We start from the raw sequence: 21753 nt of genomic DNA, 5'->3' as shown, positions 1-21753 counted from the left end.
CCATGTTGAATCCCATGTTGAATTGCCTGGTTCAAGCACAAGTCCTTCCGCTTCTGATCTCACTTCCTGCTGGTACATAGCAGATGATGGCTTGGTTGTTTGAGTCCATGCCACCCATGCAGGAGTCCTGAATTTGAGATATAGGCTCCTGGCTTCAGCATGGACAAGTCCTGGCTGTTGTAGGTATTTGGGCAATGAACTGGTAGGTGGAAGATCTTTGTCTCTCTGGCTTTCAGATTATAAAATGAAAATAATTTTTTTAAAAAAAAATGAGAAAAGCAATACAATAAGCTCCTAAAAGATAGTATGAGAGAATATTTTCTGGATCTCAGTATAGTGAAAGATGCCTTAAATATGACACAGAAGGTCTAGTAAAGAATAAGTTGGTTGATACATCTTGACTACATTAAAGACAAAAGATATCACTAAAAGAGTCAAAAAGTAAGTAACAGTGAAAGGAGTTAATTATAACACAAATAGTTGAAAAAAGTTTGTATCCAAAACTTTATAAAAATAGAGATGAGGCCAGCGCTGTGGTGCAGCAGGTAAAGCTGCCACCTGCACCACCAGCATCCTATATGGATGCCAGTTTATGCCCCCAGATGCTTCACTTCCAATCTAGCTCTCTACTAATGGCCTGGAAAAAGCAGCAAAAGGTGGCCCAAGGGTTTGGGGCCACTGTCACCCATGTGGAAGAGTCTCTGTCTTTCCATCTCTCGCTCTAACTCTTACTTTCAAATAAGTAAATAAGTCTCCAAAAAATAAAAATGCATACAATCTAATAGTAAAACCAGCAAGAGAGACATATTTTAAGATGTAATCGCAAAAGATTTTAGAATGCCCAAGAAGCATAAATCATCAGTGAAATACAAACTAAGTGAGCATACACTTGCCAGCATGGCCTAAATAAACATGACCAGGTGTTGGAGAAAGTACACAGTAGGCCAGCATCGTGGCTCACTAGGCTAATCCTCCGCCTGCGGTGCCGGCACCCCAGGTTCTAGCCCTGGTTGGGGTGCCAGATTCTGTCCTGGATGCTCCTCTTCCAGTCGAGCTCTCTGCTGTGGCCAGGGAGTGCAGTGGAGGATGGCCCAGGTCCTTGGGCCCTGCACCCGCATGGGAGACCAGGAGAAGCACCTGGCTCCTGCCTTCGGATTGGCGTGGTGCAGCGCAGCGCGCCAGCCATAGCAGCCATTTGGGGGGTGAGCCATCGGCAAAGGAAGACCTTTCTCTCTGTCTCTCTCTTTCACTGTCTAACTCTGCCTGTCAAAAAAATAAAAAATAAGACAGCAGTGAAGAAGTTTGCCACATCAGTTAACTCTTCCCTTCACGAGGGTTCTCTGTAGCAGGTGATGCTGCTTGATAGCATTTTGCCCACAGGAACTTCTTTCCAAATTGGAAACCCTGCTGCTTCTTCATCAGCTAAGTTAAGGGAATCGTCTAAGTCTCGTGTTGTCATCTCAGCAGTGTTGACGGCATCTTTCCCAGGAGTATATTGCGTCCAAGAAACCACTTTCTGGGGAAGATGTATGACTTGGCAATTTAGCTACCACTTGGGACACCCACTTCTCATGTTGGAGTCCCTAGGTTTGAGTCTTGACTTAGCTTCTGATCTAGCTTCCTGCTGATTTGCATCCTGGGTAGCAGCAGGTTATTTCTTAAGTAATTTGGGCTCTGCCATTCACATGATTGAATTCCAGGCTCCTGGCTTTGGCCTGGCCCTTGTGGGCACTTGGGAGTGAACCACGGGATGGAGGATATCTCTCTTTCTGTCTCCCTCTCTCTGCCTTTTAGAGAAATAAAAATAAATAAGCATGAAAGCCTTTTAAATAAGAATAAATAGGCCGGCACCATGGCTCACTAGGCTAATCCTCCGCCTTGCGGCGCCGGCACACCAGGTTCTAGTCCCGGTCGGGGCGCCGGATTCTGTCCCGGTTGCCCCTCTTCCAGGCCAGCTCTCTGCTGTGGCCAGGGAGTGCAGTGGAGGATGGCGCAGGTGCTTGGGCCCTGCACCCCATGGGAGACCAGGAGAAGTACCTGGCTCCTGCCATTGGATCAGCGCGGTGCGCCGGCCGTGGCGGCCATTGGAGGGTGAACCAACGGCAAAGGAAGATCTTTCTCTCTGTCTCTCTCTCTCACTGTCCACTCTGCCTGTCAAAAAATAAAAAAATAAAGAAAGAAAGAAAGAATAAATAAGCATGAAAAAGATTCTACTTTCTTTGCTCACCTGTTAAAGTTTTATGATGAGATTACAGTAGTTCAGTCACATTGTCAGGTTCCACATTTTATTCTTGTTCTCTTGCTTTTTCTTTTCTATTTTATTTTATTTTATTTTATTTTTTGACAGGCAGAGTGGACAGTGAGAGAGAGAGAGAGAGAGAGAGAGAGAGAAAGGTCTTCCTTTTTGCTGTTGGTTCACCCTCCAATGGCCACTGCGGCCGGCGTGCTGCGCTGCACTGCGCTGATCCGAAGCCAAGAGCCAGGTGCTTCTCCTGGTCTCCCATGGGGTGCAGGGCCCAAGCACTTGGGCCATCCTCCACTGCACTCCCGGGCCACAGCAGAGAGCTGGCCTGGAAGAGGGGCAACCGGGACAGAATCCGGCGCCCCGACTGGGACTAGAACCCGGTGTGCCGGCGCCGAAGGCAGAGGATTAGCCTAGTGAGCCGCGGTGCCGGCTCTTTTTTTTTTTTTTAAAGATTTATTCATTTATTTGCAAGTCAGAGTTAGGCAGAGAGAGAGAGGAAGAGAAAGAGAGAGCGAGAGAGCGAACTTCCGTCCAATCGTTCACTCCCCAGTTGGCCGCAACGGCCGGAGCTGTGCCAATCCGAAGCCAGGAGCCAGGAGCTTCTTCCGGGTCTCCCACACGGGTGCAGGGGCCCAAGCACTTGTGCTATCTTCTACTGCTTTCCCAGACCACAGCAGAGAGCTGGATTGGAAGTGGAGCAGCCGGGTCTCGAACTGGCGCCCATATGGGATGCCAGCACTTCAGGCCAGGGCGTTAACTCACTGCACCACAGCACTGGCCCCTTGCTTTTTCTACCATATCTGAAGTTACTTCCTCCACTGAAGTCTTGAACCACTCAGAATCATCCATGAAGGTTGAAAGCAGCTTCTTCCAAACTTCTGTTAATGTTGCTGTTTTGACCTCCTTCTGTGCATCAAGAATGTTAATGACATCCAGAATGGTGAATCATTTCCAGCGGTTTTCAATTTACTTTGCCCAGATCCATCAGAGGAATTACTATCTATGGCAGCTATAGCCTTACAAAATGCATTTCTTAAATACTAGGACTTGGAAGTTGAAATTACTCCTCGATCCATGGGCTGCAGAATGGGTATACAGTATGCATATGATGTGTGTGTGTGTGTGTGTGTGTGTGTGTAGTATGTGGCTGTTGAGTCTTGGTTTGTAGTAATAATGATGATCAGAATGTAGTTCAGATTTCTGAACCCAGACAGATTCTTTCCAGGAATTTTGTTCCGAGCAATAGAAGCTCATCCTGGTTCCTAGAAGCAGAAAGAGGATGCATTAGAAGGAAAAAGGAGACTCATCAAATTGTTAGGAGGCTGAAGTAGCAGACTCTAGAGGTCCAGCAACAAGTACTGTTTGGTCGTAGCTCTTTGGCTGCTGTCAGATGAATTCTGTCTCCCTGTTGTGCCATTCCTATTTAAAATTCTAGCTGAAAATTTTTAGGTCATATGACTGTACCCTGACTTCCGGACACCGGAAGAGAAAGATCTTCCATTTTGAACTCCTCTGTGTACTACTTACAATGTCAGTTCCTTGCAAGGAGGAGAAGGTTGAATATTTGTGGGTTTTGGTTTTTATGTTTTTTTGTTTTTACATTTTATTTATTTATTTGAGAGACAGAGTTATAGACAGAGTGGGAGAGACAGAGAAAAATGTCTTCCATCTGCTGGTTCACTCCCCAAATATCTGTAATGGCCAGAACTGGGCTGATCTGAAGCCAGGAGCCTGGAGCTTCTTCCAGATCTCCCAAGCAGGCACAGGGGTCCAAGCACTTGGGCCATCCTTCCACTGCTCTCCCAAGCCACAGCAGAGAGCTGGATTGGAAGACGAGCAGCCAGGATGTGAACTGATGCCCATATGGGATCCTGGCACACAAGGGGAGGCTTAGCCTACTACACCACAGCGCCAGCCCTGAGTATTTGTGTTTTTAAAAAATTCTTTTGAGAGAGAAGTGGCAGTACTAGATAGCAAGAGCTCTCATCTGCTGGTGTTCTCCCCAGAACCCACAGTGGCTTGGCTGAAGCTGGGATCCTGGACCTCAGTCCAGGTCTCCTAGGTGGATGGCAGAAACCCTATCACTTGAGCCGTCACTGCTGCCTTCCGGGGTCTGCGTTAGCAGGAAGCTGGGATGAGGCGCCAGAGGCAGGAGTTGAGCCCAGGTACTCCTGTGGGACATGGGTGTCTTAACTGCAAGGCTAAATGTCTGCCCCAAGGGTTGAATGTTTGAAAGCCAAATGTTGCAGGTGACGACTAAATCTGCGATCCTGAAAGAACTGTAGATATAATCATGTACCATCTCTGAGGGATGTCAGGGCTACAGATGGACATAATGTAGCAACTATTCCAAACAGAAAAAGTGGAATGCAGAATCTGTGCACAGATCTTTAGCAAAGTTCTAGAATATGTGACAGATGATTTCTGAACATTTAGTTAAGAAAATAAGGGTCACTAGGAGCCAGCATGGACAAACCACAAACTAGTTTGACCCCCTAATTGTTTTCTAATCATGTCGCTTCTGGTCTGTCTCCACTACCATCCCTAGTTAGGTACCTTCTATCTGAGAATTTCTGCAGAGGGCCTCTGTCCTCCCGTCGGATCTGGGAAAGTCCACGCTGCCTACAGCTGCCACAGTTTACCAAAATGTAAAAACTTGGTCGTGTCATTTCCTAACCTAAAATTCTTCACCGCCTTCGACATGAAGGGCCTCTACACGTCTTACTTGGCAACCTGAAAGCTCCAGGAGGACCGTCAGCGTGGCTGCTTTCACGCGTTCTCATCACCAGCACCTAGCACGTGGCAGAGGCACTCAGCAAGAACGGAGCTAAGTCGTGGAACCTGTGTCTTTCAGCTCATTGGCCTGAACTTTTATTTTGGCATCCAGCCTCACTGAGTTGCCGCTGTGCTTCTTGTGTGTGTGTGTGTGTGTGTCCTTGCTTTTGCCCACTTAACCTTCTCTGCCTACAGTACCCTACACCTTGGCCAAGTCCTACTTATTTTTACAGTGTAATTGTCAACTCTTCCAGGAAGCCTCTTTTGACACCGTTCTTCCCTAAGTTAAGTGTCTGTGTCTGTCATGTTCGGTGTATACTTCTGTTCTCAATGATACCACACTTACCACTGTTCTTGAGTTTATCTTTGTCACTAGACCAAGATGTTAGAAAGCACAAATCATTTCTTTTTTCTTTTTTTTTCTTTTTTTTTTTTTTTTTTTTTTTTTTTTTTGACAGGCAGAGTGGACAGTGAGAGAGGGAGACAGAGAGAAAGGTCTTCCTTTTGCCGTTGGTTCACCCTCCAATGGCCGCTGTGCTGATCCAAAGGCAGGAGCCAGGTGCTTCTCCTGGTCTCCCATAGGGTGCAGGGCCCAAGCACTTGGGCCATCCTCCACTGCACTCCCTGGCCACAGCAGAGAGCTGGCCTGGAAGAGGAGCAACCAGGATAGAATCCAGTGCCCCAACCGGGACTAGAACCCGGTGTGCCAGTGCCGCAGGCGGAGGATTAGCCTATTGAGCTGCGGCGCCGACCTACAAATCATTTCTAATTTAACTCTTTTCACAGTGTGAAACATCATACCTGACACATAGCAAGGGCCCAGTAAAGGACTATTGAATTAAGTCAGGTTTCCTTTTTGATGTGGTTGCTTTGTATATAATATATTTTGATTTTGGCAAAAATGTTTGGCAGAGTGATATCTGAAATGCAGATCCAGTGGTATGCTTTAAATTGATAAAAGCCATTGTCAAATGAAGAAGACAGATTAAATAGTATGGCATAATCTCATTTTTTAAACAGCAACAACAACAAAAAAACCTGACTGGCAACTGACTTTATATGCATACAAGAATTTGTTTTGACCTATGATTTATCAAAGAATTGCATATTGAAAACAGTAATGCCTTACCATGTTCTACCTATTAAATTGGCGAAAAATGATAAGGAATGATTGATTACACTTAGTGTCAGAATGTAGACGATGAGTACATTTCAATCCCTGTAAGTGAATTGGAGAGCAATGGCCAGCATTTAGGAAAGTCTTAATGTGTTGGTCCTTTGACAAGAATTTCAATTATGGGGATTTGTCCTAAGGAAATAAAGTAAAAAGATGTTATCAAGTTAAAAAATGCTCCAATGTGTCCAAAAATAAATGCAAATTAAAATTGAGATACTGTCCTCACATGTCAAGTTTGTAAATTTTCCAGGAGTTTGATGACAGACTCTAATGGTGGAAGCTGTTGAGGGAAAAGCATTCCTACATTGCTGCTGTGATGTGAAATGATAGATGATCCCTATGGAGAATTTTCACTCCCTGGAATCTATTCCAAAGATACCCTAGCAAAAATATGAACTATATACTAGGCACCGTGGCACAATTTGTAATATTATAAGACTGGAAATAACTAATGTCCATCAGCAGGGACGTTAGTATGGTGTACAGCCACATAATCAAGTATTCTAGTTTTTTTTTAAATTTATTTGTTCATTTGAAAGGGAGAGTTACAGAGAGAAAGGGAGAGAGAGAGAGAGAGAGAGAGAGAGAGAGAGAGAGAGAGAAACAAGATCTTCCATCTGCTGGTTCACTCTCCAAATGGCCACAACATCCAGGGTTGGGCCTGGCTGAAGCCAGGAGCCCTGAGCTCCATTCAGGTCTTCTGCATCCACATGGGTGCAGGGTTGCCCAAGCACTGGGGCCGTCTTCCAATGCTTTCCCAGGTGCATTAGCAGGGAGTTGGATCAGAAGCGGAGCAGCTGGGACTGGAACCTCCAGGACCTGAACCAGTGCTCATATGGGATGCCAGCATTGCAGGCTGTAGCTTAAACTGCTGTACCACAGTACTGACCCCAAATATTCTAGTTTAAAGGTAATGAGGAATAATATTATGCTATTTATTTGAGATATTTAAAAAAAAAACAACTTTATTTGAAAGGCAGAGAGAGGAAGGGTGGTAGAGAAAGGAAGTGAGATATTTCCCATGCACTGGTTCACATTCCTCAAATGCCTACAGTAGCCAGGGCTAATCCAGGCTGAAGTCTAGAGCCCTGAACTCGGTCCAGGTCTCCATGTGAATGGCGGGGGCTCATTCACTTGAGCCATCATCTGCTGCCTCCCAAGATGATTAACAGGAACCTGGATCAGAAACAGACGGGCTGGTGCTGTGGCACAGTAGGTTAATCCTCCGCCTGCGGCACCGGCATCCCATATGGGTGCACCAGCATCCCATATGGGTGCCAGTTCTAATCCCAGCTGCTCCATGTCCAATCCAGCTCTCTGCTGTGGCCTGGGAAAGCAGCGGAGGATGGCCCAAGTGCTTGGGCTCCTGCACCCACTTGGGAGACCCAGAAGAAGCTCCTGGCTCCTGGCTTTGGATTGGCTCAGCTCCGGCCTTTGAGGCCAGTTTGGGAGTGAACCAGCAGATAGAAGACATTTCTCTCCCTCTCATTATATGTAACTCTACCTCTTAAATAAATAAATAAAATCTTAAAAAAAAAAAAAAAAAGAAAAAGAAAAGAAACAGAGGAGCTGGGATTGAACTAGCTCTTCATTATTGGATGCAGGCATCCCAAGCAACAGCTTAACCTTTTGTGCAACAACATCTGCCCCTAAATTTTTTTTTAAATAAAACCAAATCTGGAATGGTAGATACATGTTTTCCTATCTGTACTTAACTTGTTCTAGAATGGACAAAGCATCATTAATATAATTTCAAAAATTGAATAATATGAATATGAAAGGTCGTGAATTTAAGTGAAAAAAAAAAGTGAATTGTTTTCCAAAAGTCTATTTCAAAATAGAGCAGAAGAGGGAGTAGGCTTGGAAAAAGTTTATTTTTATAAACCCTGGAGATCTTGCTTGACTTATGTAGGCCAACAGAGTAAGCTTGCAGTTAAAAATTCTCATATCTGGTTAGAGTGTTGTCTTAAGAAATAATTGTGGCCTTATTGAAAGGTTATTGTTATTGTACTCTGCATATTTTAGAACATATCTTAAAAAAAAACACCCTGTTCATTTGAGCTCTTTACTAACACAGAACAAACCAAATTGAACAACTAAACAAAGCCTTCGAGTTCAGACGCTGCTGATGTGGAGACAGCCAGCTGGGGAGGAGGAGCCTGTGGGAAACGTGACAGCTGACTGTATATGTCAGAGAGGGCATTGCGGGGAGGAGTGCTCAGGAGAATTGATTAGGAACCAATTCATTAGGTCAACACCAAGGCGTGGTGTTTTTGTGCCTCATCCCCCAGTGAAGTGGGCCTCTGTATAGCGTGGCCGAGTCTGGGGAGCACCTGACAAGCATCTTGAACTCACTTCCTTTGTTGGGAGAAACATTAGGTGTCAGAGCTGTAAGGTCTTTCTGCCTATGACACTGAATAGGCAAGAGAAAACTAGACCCCATTCACATAAGAAACGAGAGTAGACGTGGGCAGGATCACATTGGCCTGTTTCACCTTTAGGTTGCTCTGACACTTTCGGTATCTGAGCTTTACTTTATCAGGCTGTATTTTGTATGGGGAGGTGGACTTTGGACTCTTGCTGTCTTAATTGGAGGCGGTTTCACTAGGAACCATCCAGAGGCACTGAACCACATGTTATCTGAGTGTTCGTGGAAAGGCTAAGTGAATCAGCCACAAAACGAAGTAGCAACTTAAGTGGTTACGTGAACTAAGTGGTTCAGAGAACAGCTGCTGGGTTGGAATTCTGTCTCTGCCTCAGTTTCCTTACCTGCAGAATGGCAATGATAATACGAGTGGGCTTCTTGTGAGCTTGGGAGCATGACCTTCATTATGCATTTCACCTATGCACTCCGTGAGGGCCTGAAGTTATTCAGTAAATTGTGGGTGGGTAAGTGGTTAAACAAATGCATGGAGTTACAGCAGTTCTTTCCCTGAGCTTGGATACGGGGAGCTGGGATTATTGAATGGAGAGTTGATATTCTGTTCTTTGACACTAGATTCAGTGCATTTCATTCCACATCCTACTCTGTCCTCTCTGTTCTCCCTAATTTAGCCATCTACCTTTTAAGAAATAGGAGTTTTGAATTAGGATCAATTGTGTGGGGGCTGCTTGCAGAAAACGACTTGTGCATACGAATGGGTTTTGACTGTGAGCACACTTCAGATATGTTGACTTGAATAAGTTATGTACTGGGCTTTGCAGAACATGAAGTTTATACCCACATTATTTTTGGAAAGAAGAAACTGATTGAAACTGCTAGGTTTTTTATAAAGATACAAAATCGTTACTATATTTTCACTCAGTATTGCATTCTCTCTGTGATTTTCTAGATAACGAAGATCTGGACAACGCCAAGGCCACCACTCTGCTGGCCTCTGTTTCGGATCCAGAACCCCATTCCTCCCCTGACAGGTAGGGACAGACAACTGCTTTTGATAAGATGCTTCCAGAGGTTTCATTGAGATCAGGAACTGGCGAGGGAAGTGGGCAGCAGCTTCAAGGGGGAAGGCAACTTGAAGTAGGGGTGTGGGTGGTTTTGTCATAATGAACCCTGAAGTGTGTTTAGCGGCAATGTTAGATCTTTTTCAAGTTATAGGTTTTGTTTGCTTGTTTGTTTGTTTTTTGGTTTCACTCTTGAGAGAACAAAACTGTGACATAATCTAGTGCAAGTGTTCCCATTTATCTTCTCTGGAAGGCCATTGTCATTGTTAACATTGTTAACATTGTCATTGTTAAAGCGTTTACAGTAGATCCCAAATTGCAAGTGGCTGTGTTTACCCATAAAATGCATAGCCACGCACACACTCAGTCTCATGAACAGCTGGAAGCCGTGTTTTATTATGTGTTTGTCAGACTCATCCATTGTCGTGACCTCGAGGTTGTCATTCTTAAATTCCTTCTCCGTCCATCCATCTCATCTACCCACCGTGATTGGCATCTCAGTGTAGGAGGACAAGAGTTACACTGAACTCTAGAGTGAGTGGAAGACGTGAAATATTAATGGAATGATTCCTGGGAGGTATTATCATCCAACTCATCAGTTCATGGAGCAGTGTTGTCTGGGAGCACCTAAGCCTCTGTCTCACAGAACTGATGGCTGGAGGTAGAGGAGATGTGGAGCCGTTTTGTGTCCCATCTGGATGGTCTTTCATCTTTGCTACCTTTTTTTTTTTTTTTAAGATTTATTTAGGGCCGGTGCCATGGCTCAACAGGCTAATCCTCCGCCTTGCGGCACCGGCACACCGGGTTCTAGTCCCAGTCGGGGCACCGGATTCTGTCCCTGTTGCCCCTCTTCCAAGCCAGCTCTCTGCTGTGGCCAGGGAGTGCAGTGGAGGATGGCCCAAGTGCTTGGGCCCTGCACCCCATGGGAGACCAGGAGAAGCACCTGGCTCCCGGCTTCGGATCAGCGCGATGCGCCAGCCGCAGCGCACCAGCCGCGGCGGCCATTGGAGGGTGAACCAACGGCAAAAGGAAGACCTTTCTCTCTGTCTCTCTCTCTCTCACTGTCCACTCTGCCTGTCAAAAAAAAAAAAAAAAAGATTTATTTAGTTATTTGAAAGGCAGAGTGACAGAGAGAAAAACATAGGAGTCTTCTATCCTCTGCTTCACTTCCCACATGGCCACAATGACCAAGGCTGAGCCACACAGAAGCCAGGAGCCAAGAGCTCCATCCAGGTCTCCCACATGGATAGCAGGGGCCCAAGCCCTCAGGCCACCCTCTGCTGCTTTGTCAGGCACGAGAGCAGGAAGCTGGATTGGAAACGGAGTAGCTGGGACTCACACTGGTGCTGTGATATGGGATGCTAGCATTGCAGACACAGCTTAGCCTACTGTGCCACGACACTGACCCCTCCTTCCTTTTGTAGATGCAATGACTCATGTGATTAATATAAGTATAATGTAATTGGGGATAATAATACAGTAGCCATGCTTTATTAAATGCTTCTCAGTAATGATAAAACAGTTACTTTCATCACATATTTCTATTGATAAATACTTTGAGTATTTAAATGTATTATTTCATCAAGTCCTCTTAACAGCCCCAATAAAATAAGTATACTTGCCTTTTATTAAAATTTGATTTTTAAATTTTGTATTAATATTTAATAATACATATTTTAAGAGGTTTGCAGTACAGCCTTTTCAACACGTACACATTGCTTGAACCAACCTTTCCAGGCAAACCAGCCTATTCCTTTTGTTTGTGTTTGAAGCCTACCAGCTCCTGTCTTCCAGCTCTCTGTACAGGATATTATAAATCATGAGCCGTTGTCACCCCACTGAGCTGCCAAACCCCAGGATTTGTTAGATTTGCAGTACTGTGTTTTAGTACCAGTTATCCAATCTCCCCCCATCCCTTGCCTTTTTTTTTTTTTTTTTAAGATGAGGGCAATAAAACCGTGAGTTCCATAATTTACCGAAGTCCACATAGCTCTAGCTTATTCTCATAGCCGGCAGTGGGAGATCCTGACCCGCCGTGGAGCTGCTCAGTTATTGCGTGTACCTGTCCTCTAGAGGACACGGCCTCCTCCAGGCCTCGATTCCTGAGACAATTCACTCGTGCAAAGGTCCTGAGGCGCACTCCCTGCCGTCTGCCTGCCAGGCTTCTTTCCTGCACACGTGGACTTGGAGGCTGGGTTTGGGCACAGACTGCTTTATCCTCCCAGAAGTGAGAAACAGAACATTCTTGGATAAAAGGAGATTCAATTTTAAAGTTCTGTTTGTAAAATCCAGCAAGGGAAGAAAAGAATCCGGGGTGTTGATGCCTGAAGCACCGTGGTTGTGTTTTGTGCCGACTGGAAATGAGAAGGACGCCGACCTTCTTCTTTCCAGGGAGCCTGGCAGCTGGCGGGGCCGCCCCGCCCTTCGTCCTGGCCTCGGTGCTGTGCCTCAGCACAAGCCAGAGGCCTCGCCTGGAAGATTTCCCTGCACATGACATTACCGGCATCCAGTGGCTTGCAAGTTCTCTTTCCCAAAATACCCTTCAGTGATTCTCTAGAGCATCAGCTGCTAATGTGAACACTGAGTTTATGTGGCTGATGCATGTCCTGTTTGGAATTCTTAAGCAGAGCCGCACTGGTTCAGAGGAGCACACACAGCGGTAAAGAGGTGACTGCGTGCTGGCTGCCACCTACAGTGAGGGTAGCTAGCGATGCGCAGTAACTGCTGTCCTTCCCCTGTTCTAAATGATGGTCTATTCCCAACAAAAATTAACTTACCCACTTAGTCACTCAACAGACTTCGGGGAGTGTCTGCCCTTTATCCATTCAGTCAACAGAACCTTGTTGAGAGCTGGCACTGTGCTGGTACTGAGGATACCACCAGTGAGCCAGACGGTCTGGGTTGCTGCTCTCACAAGCTTGTGTTCTAGCACAGAGGCAGACGGAAGGCAGGTGCACCTCGTGTTTCAGAGGCTCTGAGTTGCCACCAGCCCTAAGACATGCTGCTGGGTAAGAGTGCTCAGGGTAAGGAGCCTGCCACGGACCCCACCTGCACAGTCGATGAGAAGAAGAGCAGAGGGGCCGGCGCCGTGGCTCACTTGGCTAATCCTCCACCTGCGGCACGGGCATCCCATATGGGCTCCGGATTCTGTCCCAGTTGTTCCTCTTCCAGTCCAGCTCTCTGCTGTGGCCCAGGAAAGCAGTGGAGGATGACCCAAGTGCTTGGTCTCCTGCACCCACATGGGAGGCTGGAGGAAGCACCTGGCTCCTGGCTTCGGATCGGCGCAGCGCCAGCCGTAGTGACCATTTCGGGGGTGAACCAACGGAAGGAAGACCTTTCTCTCTGTGTCTCTCTCTCTCTCACTGTCTATAACTCTACCTGTCAAAAAAAAAAAAAAAAAAGACTTCTCTCTCTCTCTCTCTCTGCCTCTCCTTCTCTCTCTGTGTAACTCTCACTTTCAAATAAATAAATAAATCTTTAAAAAAAAAAAAAAAGAAGAAGAGCAGAGGGAAAAACCCCTCCATGCTGAAGAGTACACCCAGGAAAGGTGTGGGGAGAATGAGACCGCCTGGGAACACGCACACAGGTTTGTTGTCCACATTCCCTCTGCAGTGTGGTCTGGACAGAACCCTTGAGCAGAGCACTGAATTCCAGGTGGCCTCAGGTTGGTGGCACTCCTGAGCACTGGCATTCCCTCCTGTGGGAGGACTTGCTGTCAGTCCAGGCCACGGCAGTGGGAAGACATTTTCAGTACTTAAGACATCCCGTGGGCTGGTGCTGCGGCTTAGCGGATAAAGCCGCTACCTGCAGGGCCAGCATCCCATATGGGCACCTGTTTGAGACTGGCTGCTCCATTCCAATCCAGCTCTCTGCTGTGGCCTGAGAAAGCAGTAGAAGATGACCCAAGACCTTGGGCCCCTGCACCTGCGTGGGAGATCCAGAGGAAACTCCTGGCTCCTGGCTTCGGATTGGTGCAACTCTGGCTGTTGCGGCCATCTGGGGAATGAACCAGTGGATGGAAGACCTCTCTCTCTCTCTTCCTTTCCTTCTCTCTGTGTGTAACTCTGACTTTCAAATAATAAATAAATAAATCTTAAAAAAAAAAAAGACATCCCACATTTCAGGTATCAAGATCTAAGAACAAGGCCGGTGCCGTGGCTCAATAGGCTAATCCTCCGCTTTGCAGCGCCAGCACCCCGGGTTCTAGTCCCATTCGGGGCGCCGGATTCTGTCCCGGTTGCCCCTCTTCCAGGCCAGCTCTCTGCTGTGGCCCGGGAAGGCAGTGGAGGATGGCCCAAGTGCTTGGGCCCTGCACCCCATGGGAGACCAGGAGAAGCACCTGGCTCCTGACTTCGGATCAGCGCGATGCGCCAGCCACAGCACGCCATCTGCAGCGGCCATTGGAGGGTGAACCAATGGCAAAAAGAAGACTTTTCTCTCTGTCTCTCTCTCTCACTGTCCACTCTGCCTGTCAAAAAAAAAAAAAAAAAAAAGATCTAAGAACAAGTGTGAGTCTTGTGATCAACAAAATAGGGTCCGTCCTACATCCTACGGCAGGGCAGGAGTAAGTGCCGAGCAGAAAGCTGAAGCAGGGTGAGGTGTGGAGTGACAGCCCGGGGAGACCGCTCAGAAAGTGAGAGTGGAGAGAAGCCTGGACTGGGGGAAGAGCGTTGCAGGCAGAGGCTGCCAGGCTCAAAGGCCGTCACGTGGGAGACTGCCTGGTGTCCAAGGACTGTCAGGTTAAAGAGCCCATCCCGTGGGAGTGAGCTGGGCGACCTGGGATTTCCCGTCTAGGCGCTGTGCACAGAGAGGGAGTAAAACCCGGTCCGGGATGGCAAGCTGGCTCTCTAGTCAAGGAGGCAGGTGACGATCAGTGTCGAGGAACAAAAGGAACTGAATCTCTGGGTTTGAGGGCATCAAACAAGGCTCACAACCTAGGCCAGTTTAGAGTTTACACTGGATCACCCAAGCAAACCTATAAAAATCAACAGCATCCCACTCTGTCTCACGGTCACTACCTTTTGTTCAGAGGTGTAGGTTGAGATGAGTTGGATATTCCAAAAGATGTCCTGTTCTACCTATAGAAGAGGTAATTTGTAAACCAGGAGTGATTTTTCCTATTATTATTTTTATAAGATACAGTCTTATTTTTATTTTATTCTATTTTTTTAAGATATATTTATCTATTTGAAAAGCAGAGTTATGGAGAGGCAGAAGCAGAGTCAGAGAGAGAGAGAGAGAGAGAGAGAGAGAGAGAGAGATATGGAGAGGTCTTCCATCCACTGGTTCATGCCCCAAATGGCCACAACGGCCAGAGCTGCACAGATCTGAAGACAGGAGCCAGGAGCCTCTTCTAGGTCTCCCACGCAGGTGCAGGGGCCCAAGCACTTGGGCCATCTTCTACTTCCTAGGCCATAGCAGACAGCTGGATCAGAAGAGGAGCAGCCGGATTTTGAACTGGCACCCATATGGGATGCCAGCACTGCAGGTGGCAGCTTAACCCCCTATGCCACAGCACCGCCCCCTTTCCTATTATTTTACAGAAGGAAAGAAAGAAACAGAATGTTAATAAATCCTAAAATAAAGCCCTGCTCCGTGTCCCCCATGTGGTGTACTAGACCATTTCCCAGGCGTTTCCTTGGCCGAAAATAGGGGTTCTGAAACCTTTATGTGCTTCAAAATTATTGGGGGCCCCAAGATTTTATGTGGGCTATATCTATCAGTGCTGACTATTTTAGAAATTAAAACAGAATCATTCCAATATAGTTGTTCATTCTTTTAAAAACAGTCGTGTAGACAGGCATTTGGTGTAGCTTTTAGACACTACTTGGGATGCCTGCATCCAAAATCAGAGTGCCTGGGTCTGAGTCCTGGCTCCGCTCCTGTTCCTGGCTTCCTGCTGCTGTGCACTCTGGGAGGCAGCAGGTGACAGCTCAAGTGCTTGGGTCCCAGCCACCCTGCGAGAGACAGGGTTTGAGTTCTGGGCTCCTTCCTGTCTTTGGCCTCAATGAGCCCTGGGTATTCCAATAATAAATATGAATTTTAAAACCCACAATAAGGAACTAATTACAAGTTAGTATAAATGACATTTTTAATTAAAAGTGACTAATTTTCAAAGCAAAGACAATGTAGTAAGGAGAGAGACATTCTAAGTGTTTTTTTTTTTTTTTTTTTTTTTTTTTTTTTTTTTGTAACATTTGGTTAATAAAAGACAATTGGATTCTCTTCTCTGCTTCTGGATTTGTTCTGTCACAATATCACATGTCATGTAGCCTCTGGAAAATTCTACTGCATACTGTTGAGAAAAATGAGAATTTTAAAAAGGGAAATAATATTTGAGTACATTAGGAAAAAGTTTTGACCTCACAGACTCCCTTGAAGGATCCTGAAGACCCCAGGGGTTCCCAGGCCATACTTTGAAAAATCTTCTAAAAAAATCCACGTCACCTTTGATTGGCAACAGATTTGAAAAATACCCTCAGTATTATGCCACAGCTCTGGCACTTAACTCATTTTCCAGTGTTGCTGAGGCCAGTGGATGTGGAAGAGGGCATTTATCATTCCCTTGCCTCTTTAAAATTAGCTACTCTCAGGGGCCAGTGCTGTGGTGCAGTGGGTTAAAGTTCCGGCCTGCAGCACTGGCATCCAATGTGGGCGTTGGTTCGAGTCCTGGCTGCTCCACTTTGATCCAGCTTCCAGCCAATGTGCCTGGGAAAGCAGTAGAAGATGATCCAAGTCCTTGGGCCCCTGCACCCATGTGGGAGACCAAGAAGAAGCTCCTGGCTCCTGGCTTTGGATCAGCTCAGCTCCTGGAGTGAACCAGCAGATGGAAGACCTCTCTCTGTCTCTCCCTCTCTCTGTGACTCTGTCTTTCAAATAAATAAATCTTAAATAAAAAATCAACTACTTGCACAGTTCTGTTTTAGGTCACTGGGATAGCTGATTAATGTACTTCCAAAGAGAAGAAAGTGATTGCTTCTGTCAGTGAACAGAGAGGGAATGACATGGAACTGCTGGAAGACAGACAGTCCTGGAACAACTGCAGAGAGGGACGGCCTTGACAGTTTGCACTTACTTTTTTGAGGGGCCTTCTCTATTTGCTTCTCCCCCATGGTGTGTGTGTGTGTGTACATTTATTTATTTGAAAGAGTTACAGAAAGAGATCTACTGTTCACTTCCCAAATGGCTGCAACAGCCAGAGCTGGTCCAGGCCAAAGCCAGGAGCCACAGCTTCATCTGGGTCTCCCACATGTGTGGCAGGGACCCAAGAACTTGGGCCATCTTCTGTTGCTTTTCCCAGGCCATTAGTAGGGAGCTGGATCAGAAGTTGAGCAGCTTGGACACGAACTGGAACCTATATAAGATGCTGGCATTGCAGTAGCTTCTTATCTGCTACGCCACAGTGCTGACCCTAGTGACTCTGTAGTTTTGTGTAGAACCAAATTGGGAGTCTCTCTCTTTTGCAAAAGTCCATGGGAGAGGATGCCGGCGCTCTGGTGTAGTATGCTAAGCCTCCAGCTGTGGCACTGCACCACATATTGGGTGCTGGTTCGTGTCCTGGCTGCTTTTCCTCCAGTCCAGCTCTCTGCTATAGCCTGGGAAAGCAACAGATGACTCAAGTGCTTGGGCCCCTACACCCACGTGGGAGACCTGGAAGAAGCTCCTGGCTCCTGGTTTTGGATTGGCCCAGCTCTGGCCTTTGCGGCCATTTGGGGAGTGAACCAGCGGATGGAGGACCTTTCTCTGTGTTTCCCTCTCTTTGTCTGTAACTCTACCTCTCAAATTAATTAATGAATTAAAAAAAAAAAAAAAAACTTCTGTGGGAGTAAATGGTGTGGACTCCAAAGTGAGGAATAAGGCAGTGACAGAGGCAGAGAGAAGCATGGTGGCTTCCAGGGGTTTGGGGCAGGGAGCAGAATGAGGAGATGTTGGCTGGAGTGTGTGAAGTATCAGTTAGGAGGAATAAGTGCCGGAGATCTTCGTACGGCTTGGTGACTGCAGTTAATAGAGTGTATACTTGAGAATTGCTAAGAGCATTCTAAATGTTCTGGTGACACACAAAAGTATCTGGGGTAGTGACTATGTCATTAGCTTGTCTGGATCACTGTATAGTGCATATGTGTATCAGGACATCGCCCTATATACCATAAACATGTGCAACTCTTGCTTGTCAGTACAGTGCATAAATGAAAGACACAGACACAGAGAAAACCAGCTGTCCGGTCCCTCTCAGATGCCTGAGCTGTGTGTTCAGCATGGTTCTAGAGCCTGGGACCCAGCTTTGTCAGGCTGTGGTGTGCCCTTACACGCTGTCACGCTGTCCTGTGGGCCGGTTCAGCCCTTGGCAGTGGTCAGCTGAGGTGACAGTCGACCTAGATGCCCAGGGCGGACTGCGGGGGGAGGGGTGGAGGGCCCCATGAGAATGGTCCGGCTTTTCCAAGAACCCCTACTTGACATGCTCTCTTCCTCTGTGAGGCTGCAGATGGTGTCGCCGGGGAGCAAGGATGCCAAGGAAGACCTGCGGAAAGACGCCAGCACCTTGGAGGCTCAAGCCTTGGTGGACCAGGATTCGCTGCCGGCAGACCAGGCCCAGGTCCTCCACGAGGTAGGGAGCATGTTCACTTTAGAAAAGGAGGAGTTTGTGGCACCCAAAGTCAGACATGTAATGGGTAGTGAAATTAAAAACTACTGTCTGGGTAGCTTCCAGAGGTCTCTCCTTGTTCCCTGTAGGTTATCTTATAATTGATTATTTGGAAAAAGATATCTTTAAAAATATTTCCCACAGAGTCTACCATTTTCTAAGCACTTAGCAGGCAACTGTTTGAAAAACAAAATGTTAGAATGAATGTTCACGTGATCTCTAAAATCTCGGTGTGAGGAGCCTTCAGTCACTGGACTGTGTTTTAGTCTGACTTTCCTTGCAGTGAATCTACTCCATGTTTATGGTAAAGATTCTGTAGAAGTGAAACTCGTAGCAGCAGTCCCTCTGCCATGGAGATGTGGGACATAAGGGTTGTTTGTGTCATCATTAGCATACGTGTTAAAGTGACAATTGATGTTGGTGTCAGTAAAGACAACACCAAGCATCACAATTACATTTGCATGATGCCTTATAGTATATGAAATTGTTATCCATAACATTTCATTTATTCCTGAGAATAATCTTGTGAGATACAGGACACCATTGTGGATGGTGGATTAACAAATGAGGAAGCTGAGGCTTTGAGATGTTGGTGACTTACTAAGGCCATGTAGCTGTTAATTTACAAACAGAATCCTTTGTTGAGCCTTTTGGAAAAGGAAAGATTCGTTTAATCACACTGGACAAAGTCTGATTCACTTCCTTTAACAACGGATATGACAAGAACTGGAGAGCTTGCTGTCCAGAAACAGATATTGTGAGAACGTAGCCTGGGAGGATTGCAAACTTCATTTATTTATTTATTGCTGATACAATTCCAGCCTCTTAACTGGATTGCTGACTCACTGATTTGCTCTCCCCTGTGGCCAGTAGGTATAGATTTCTTGTTGAGTTGCCTACCAACTGTTTGGAGAACAGCAGGAAATGACACCTAATAGTATGAAACAAGAAACACTAATCTGAAGGATTTGAAAAGAAACCCACCAAGGAGAGAGTGCAGGCCCCTGGGAGGGTCGGCAAGGGCCCTGAGTATCAAATGCTATTTGTATCTTCCGTGCGGGCTGGGTATGTGGCAGCAGATATAGTGATTAAATGCACATCGTGGGGTTGGCATCCGATGTAATTGCAATTATTTATCTAGACCGTTGTTAGTGACGTAAAGGGTGAGACAACCTGCAGCCCAGGGGAAGACACACACACACACACAGCAAGCCCAAGCAGATTTCCCTTCTCCAGTGCTCTTGGGAATTGACTGACAGCGATGTAGAAGTTACCCTTGAGTGGGAATTGGAGCAAGAGAATGTGTGCACAGTGGGAGTTCAGCTAAATCCGGGTACAAGAGCTATCAGGAGGGGAGCCGTAGGGAGGTACTGTGCAGGCTGAGGCAAGACCAAGCTATGGCCCAGAAACACCGTTGGTGTAAATGTCAGTACTTGTATTTGTGGACAAGGATTTTTTTTTTTTTAATTTGGAGAGAGAGCGAGCAAGAGTGAGCGTTCTTATCTGCTGCTGCGTTCCCCAAGTGCCTGAAATGGCCAGGCCAAAGCCAAGAGCTGGGAATCCAGACCACCTGCTGTCTCCGAGGGTGCATGTTAGCAGAAAGCTGGAATCAAGAACAGAGCTGGGACTCGGACCCCAGCATTCTAATATGGGGTGTGGGTGCCCCAACAGACATCTTAAGTGCTACTACAAAAAGGATTTTCTAAAGGGTCTGGAATGAAATAGTTTTGAAGAATCTGGAAAGAAGCTAACTGGTATTTGCCACTCTAATGTGTTCTTTAATCAGAGTCCTGTCGTACAGATGGCCAAGTACCAAGTACCAAAAAGGTCTGGGGACATGGTTATGATCCAGTCGGAGCACACGGGAGCCATCGATGTGCTTTCAGCTGACTTGGAATCTGCAGACCTTCTTGGCGACCACAGAAAAGGTGAGACCGTTGGGAGCATGGAAGGTAGGTTTTCTGGGCTTCCAATGCATGTTTAAGGCTGCCCAGATGGATGGGAGGCAAGCAGGTAGCGTGTGAAAGGGAGTCAGAGAAGCCAGGGGCAAGGCCGTCCCTGTGTCAGCCTCCCTGGGCATTGTCAGGTGTGGTCCCGCTCCCCTGGTCCTGGGCAGTCAGCCGCTTGTCCTTTCAGTCTCCCCGCCTCTGATGGCGCCTCCGTGCATCTGGACATTTGCCAAGGTGAAGGAATTCAAGAGCAAGCTAGGCAAAGAAAAGAACAGCCGGCTGGTGGTGAAGCGGGGAGAGGTGGTGACCATCCGGGTGCCCACCCACCCAGAGGGAAAGCGTGTCTGCTGGGAGTTTGCAACCGACGACTACGACATTGGCTTTGGAGTGTACTTTGACTGGACGCCCGTCACCAGCACTGACATCACCGTGCAGGTCAGCGATTCCAGTGAGGATGAGGATGAAGAAGAGGAGGAGGAGGAAGAGATTGAAGGTTCGTCTAATTTTCACGGAACTTTTCCAAGTTAACCTAGTTTCTAGTAGGCACTTCCCGGGTTGGATCAGCCTTGTTCTTCCTTAGAGTGCAGGCAAGGAGTCCAGCATTGCTAGCTGGGTTGAGCGGTGCAAGCCAAAGTAAGATCCTCAGGGAACTCCTGGTGGGGTTGGTCTTGATGCCTTACTTGAAAGCTACTTTTCTCTTTTAACCAGTGCCTGATTGTTTCCCTCAGAATCTCCCTGAGAATGGACTGGGGCAGGACCAGGGAGCGGGGTTATAAACTACCAGGAGCTTGGGGTTCCTTCCAGGTCTCCCGCGTGGGTGGCAGGAGCCCAAACCCTTGGGCCATTCCCCACTGTTTTCCAAGTGCATGAGCAGGAGCTGGATTGGAAACAGAGCAGCCAGGACTCCAGCCGGCTCCTTGATATGGGTCGCTGGCTTCACAGGCCGCAGCTTCACCTGCTGTGCCACAACGTCAGCCCCTGTTGGTTCTTCTTTACTTCATGCCCAGAACAGTTTTAAAAGTGTTTTCTTGTATCCCGTTCTGGTTGTTGTGTGTGGAGTCTCCTCAGGATGGTCTCAAGAAATTTTGGGGGGTCATATACGAGTAGGTTGTAAGCATTAGCTTATTCATTGCTTTTCTTAGAGGATCTTAAAATCAATCCCTTAACTTGCTTCTTCATAGAAAGGTAACTCTGCAGGGAAATCTGAAGATACCTGGGGAAGCGGACAACCTCGTGTCTGATTGCTGCTCCTCAGGAAGCCTCGTGGAAGTTTGAGGGGCACTCTGCACCGTCTGTCTGCAGTTCCCAGCTCCGGTAGCCAGTCCTTCACCTGCTGGGTGACAGGATGTCAGGATTCTCCCTTGTAAATCTCTCTCCCCCCTTTGGAAAAATCCAGACACTTCTGAAGCTAGGAAGGCCCCCATCAGGCTCAGTCACTATTTCTCAGTGGAGACATTGTTAGCATTTGTTATCCAGGTTTTAGCACTCCTGAATCTATATCCTGTATCACCTGGTCGTCAGG

General features: G+C 46.9%; 1 protein-coding gene across 2 annotated transcripts in view; it reads left to right on the top strand.

The window, feature by feature from the left end:
• TMED8 (transmembrane p24 trafficking protein family member 8) overlaps nt 1–21753 on the top strand; it is a 45515-nt gene that overhangs the window by 15792 nt on the left and 7970 nt on the right. For both annotated transcript variants that reach the window (XR_011384935.1, XM_008271991.4), the window contains exons 2-5: nt 9530–9611; nt 18117–18246; nt 20069–20210; nt 20419–20724. Coding sequence is in view for 1 of the 2 variants with exons in the window: in XM_008271991.4 (XP_008270213.1) it covers nt 9530–9611; nt 18117–18246; nt 20069–20210; nt 20419–20724 (660 nt within the window). In the remaining variant the exon portion in view is untranslated. The remainder of the gene's footprint in view (nt 1–9529; nt 9612–18116; nt 18247–20068; nt 20211–20418; nt 20725–21753) is intronic.

This window comes from Oryctolagus cuniculus, chromosome 20 (genome assembly GCF_964237555.1).
Source record: "Oryctolagus cuniculus chromosome 20, mOryCun1.1, whole genome shotgun sequence".
Taxonomy (NCBI): Eukaryota; Metazoa; Chordata; class Mammalia; order Lagomorpha; family Leporidae; genus Oryctolagus; species Oryctolagus cuniculus.
This window is presented reverse-complemented; position numbering and strand designations above follow the sequence as displayed.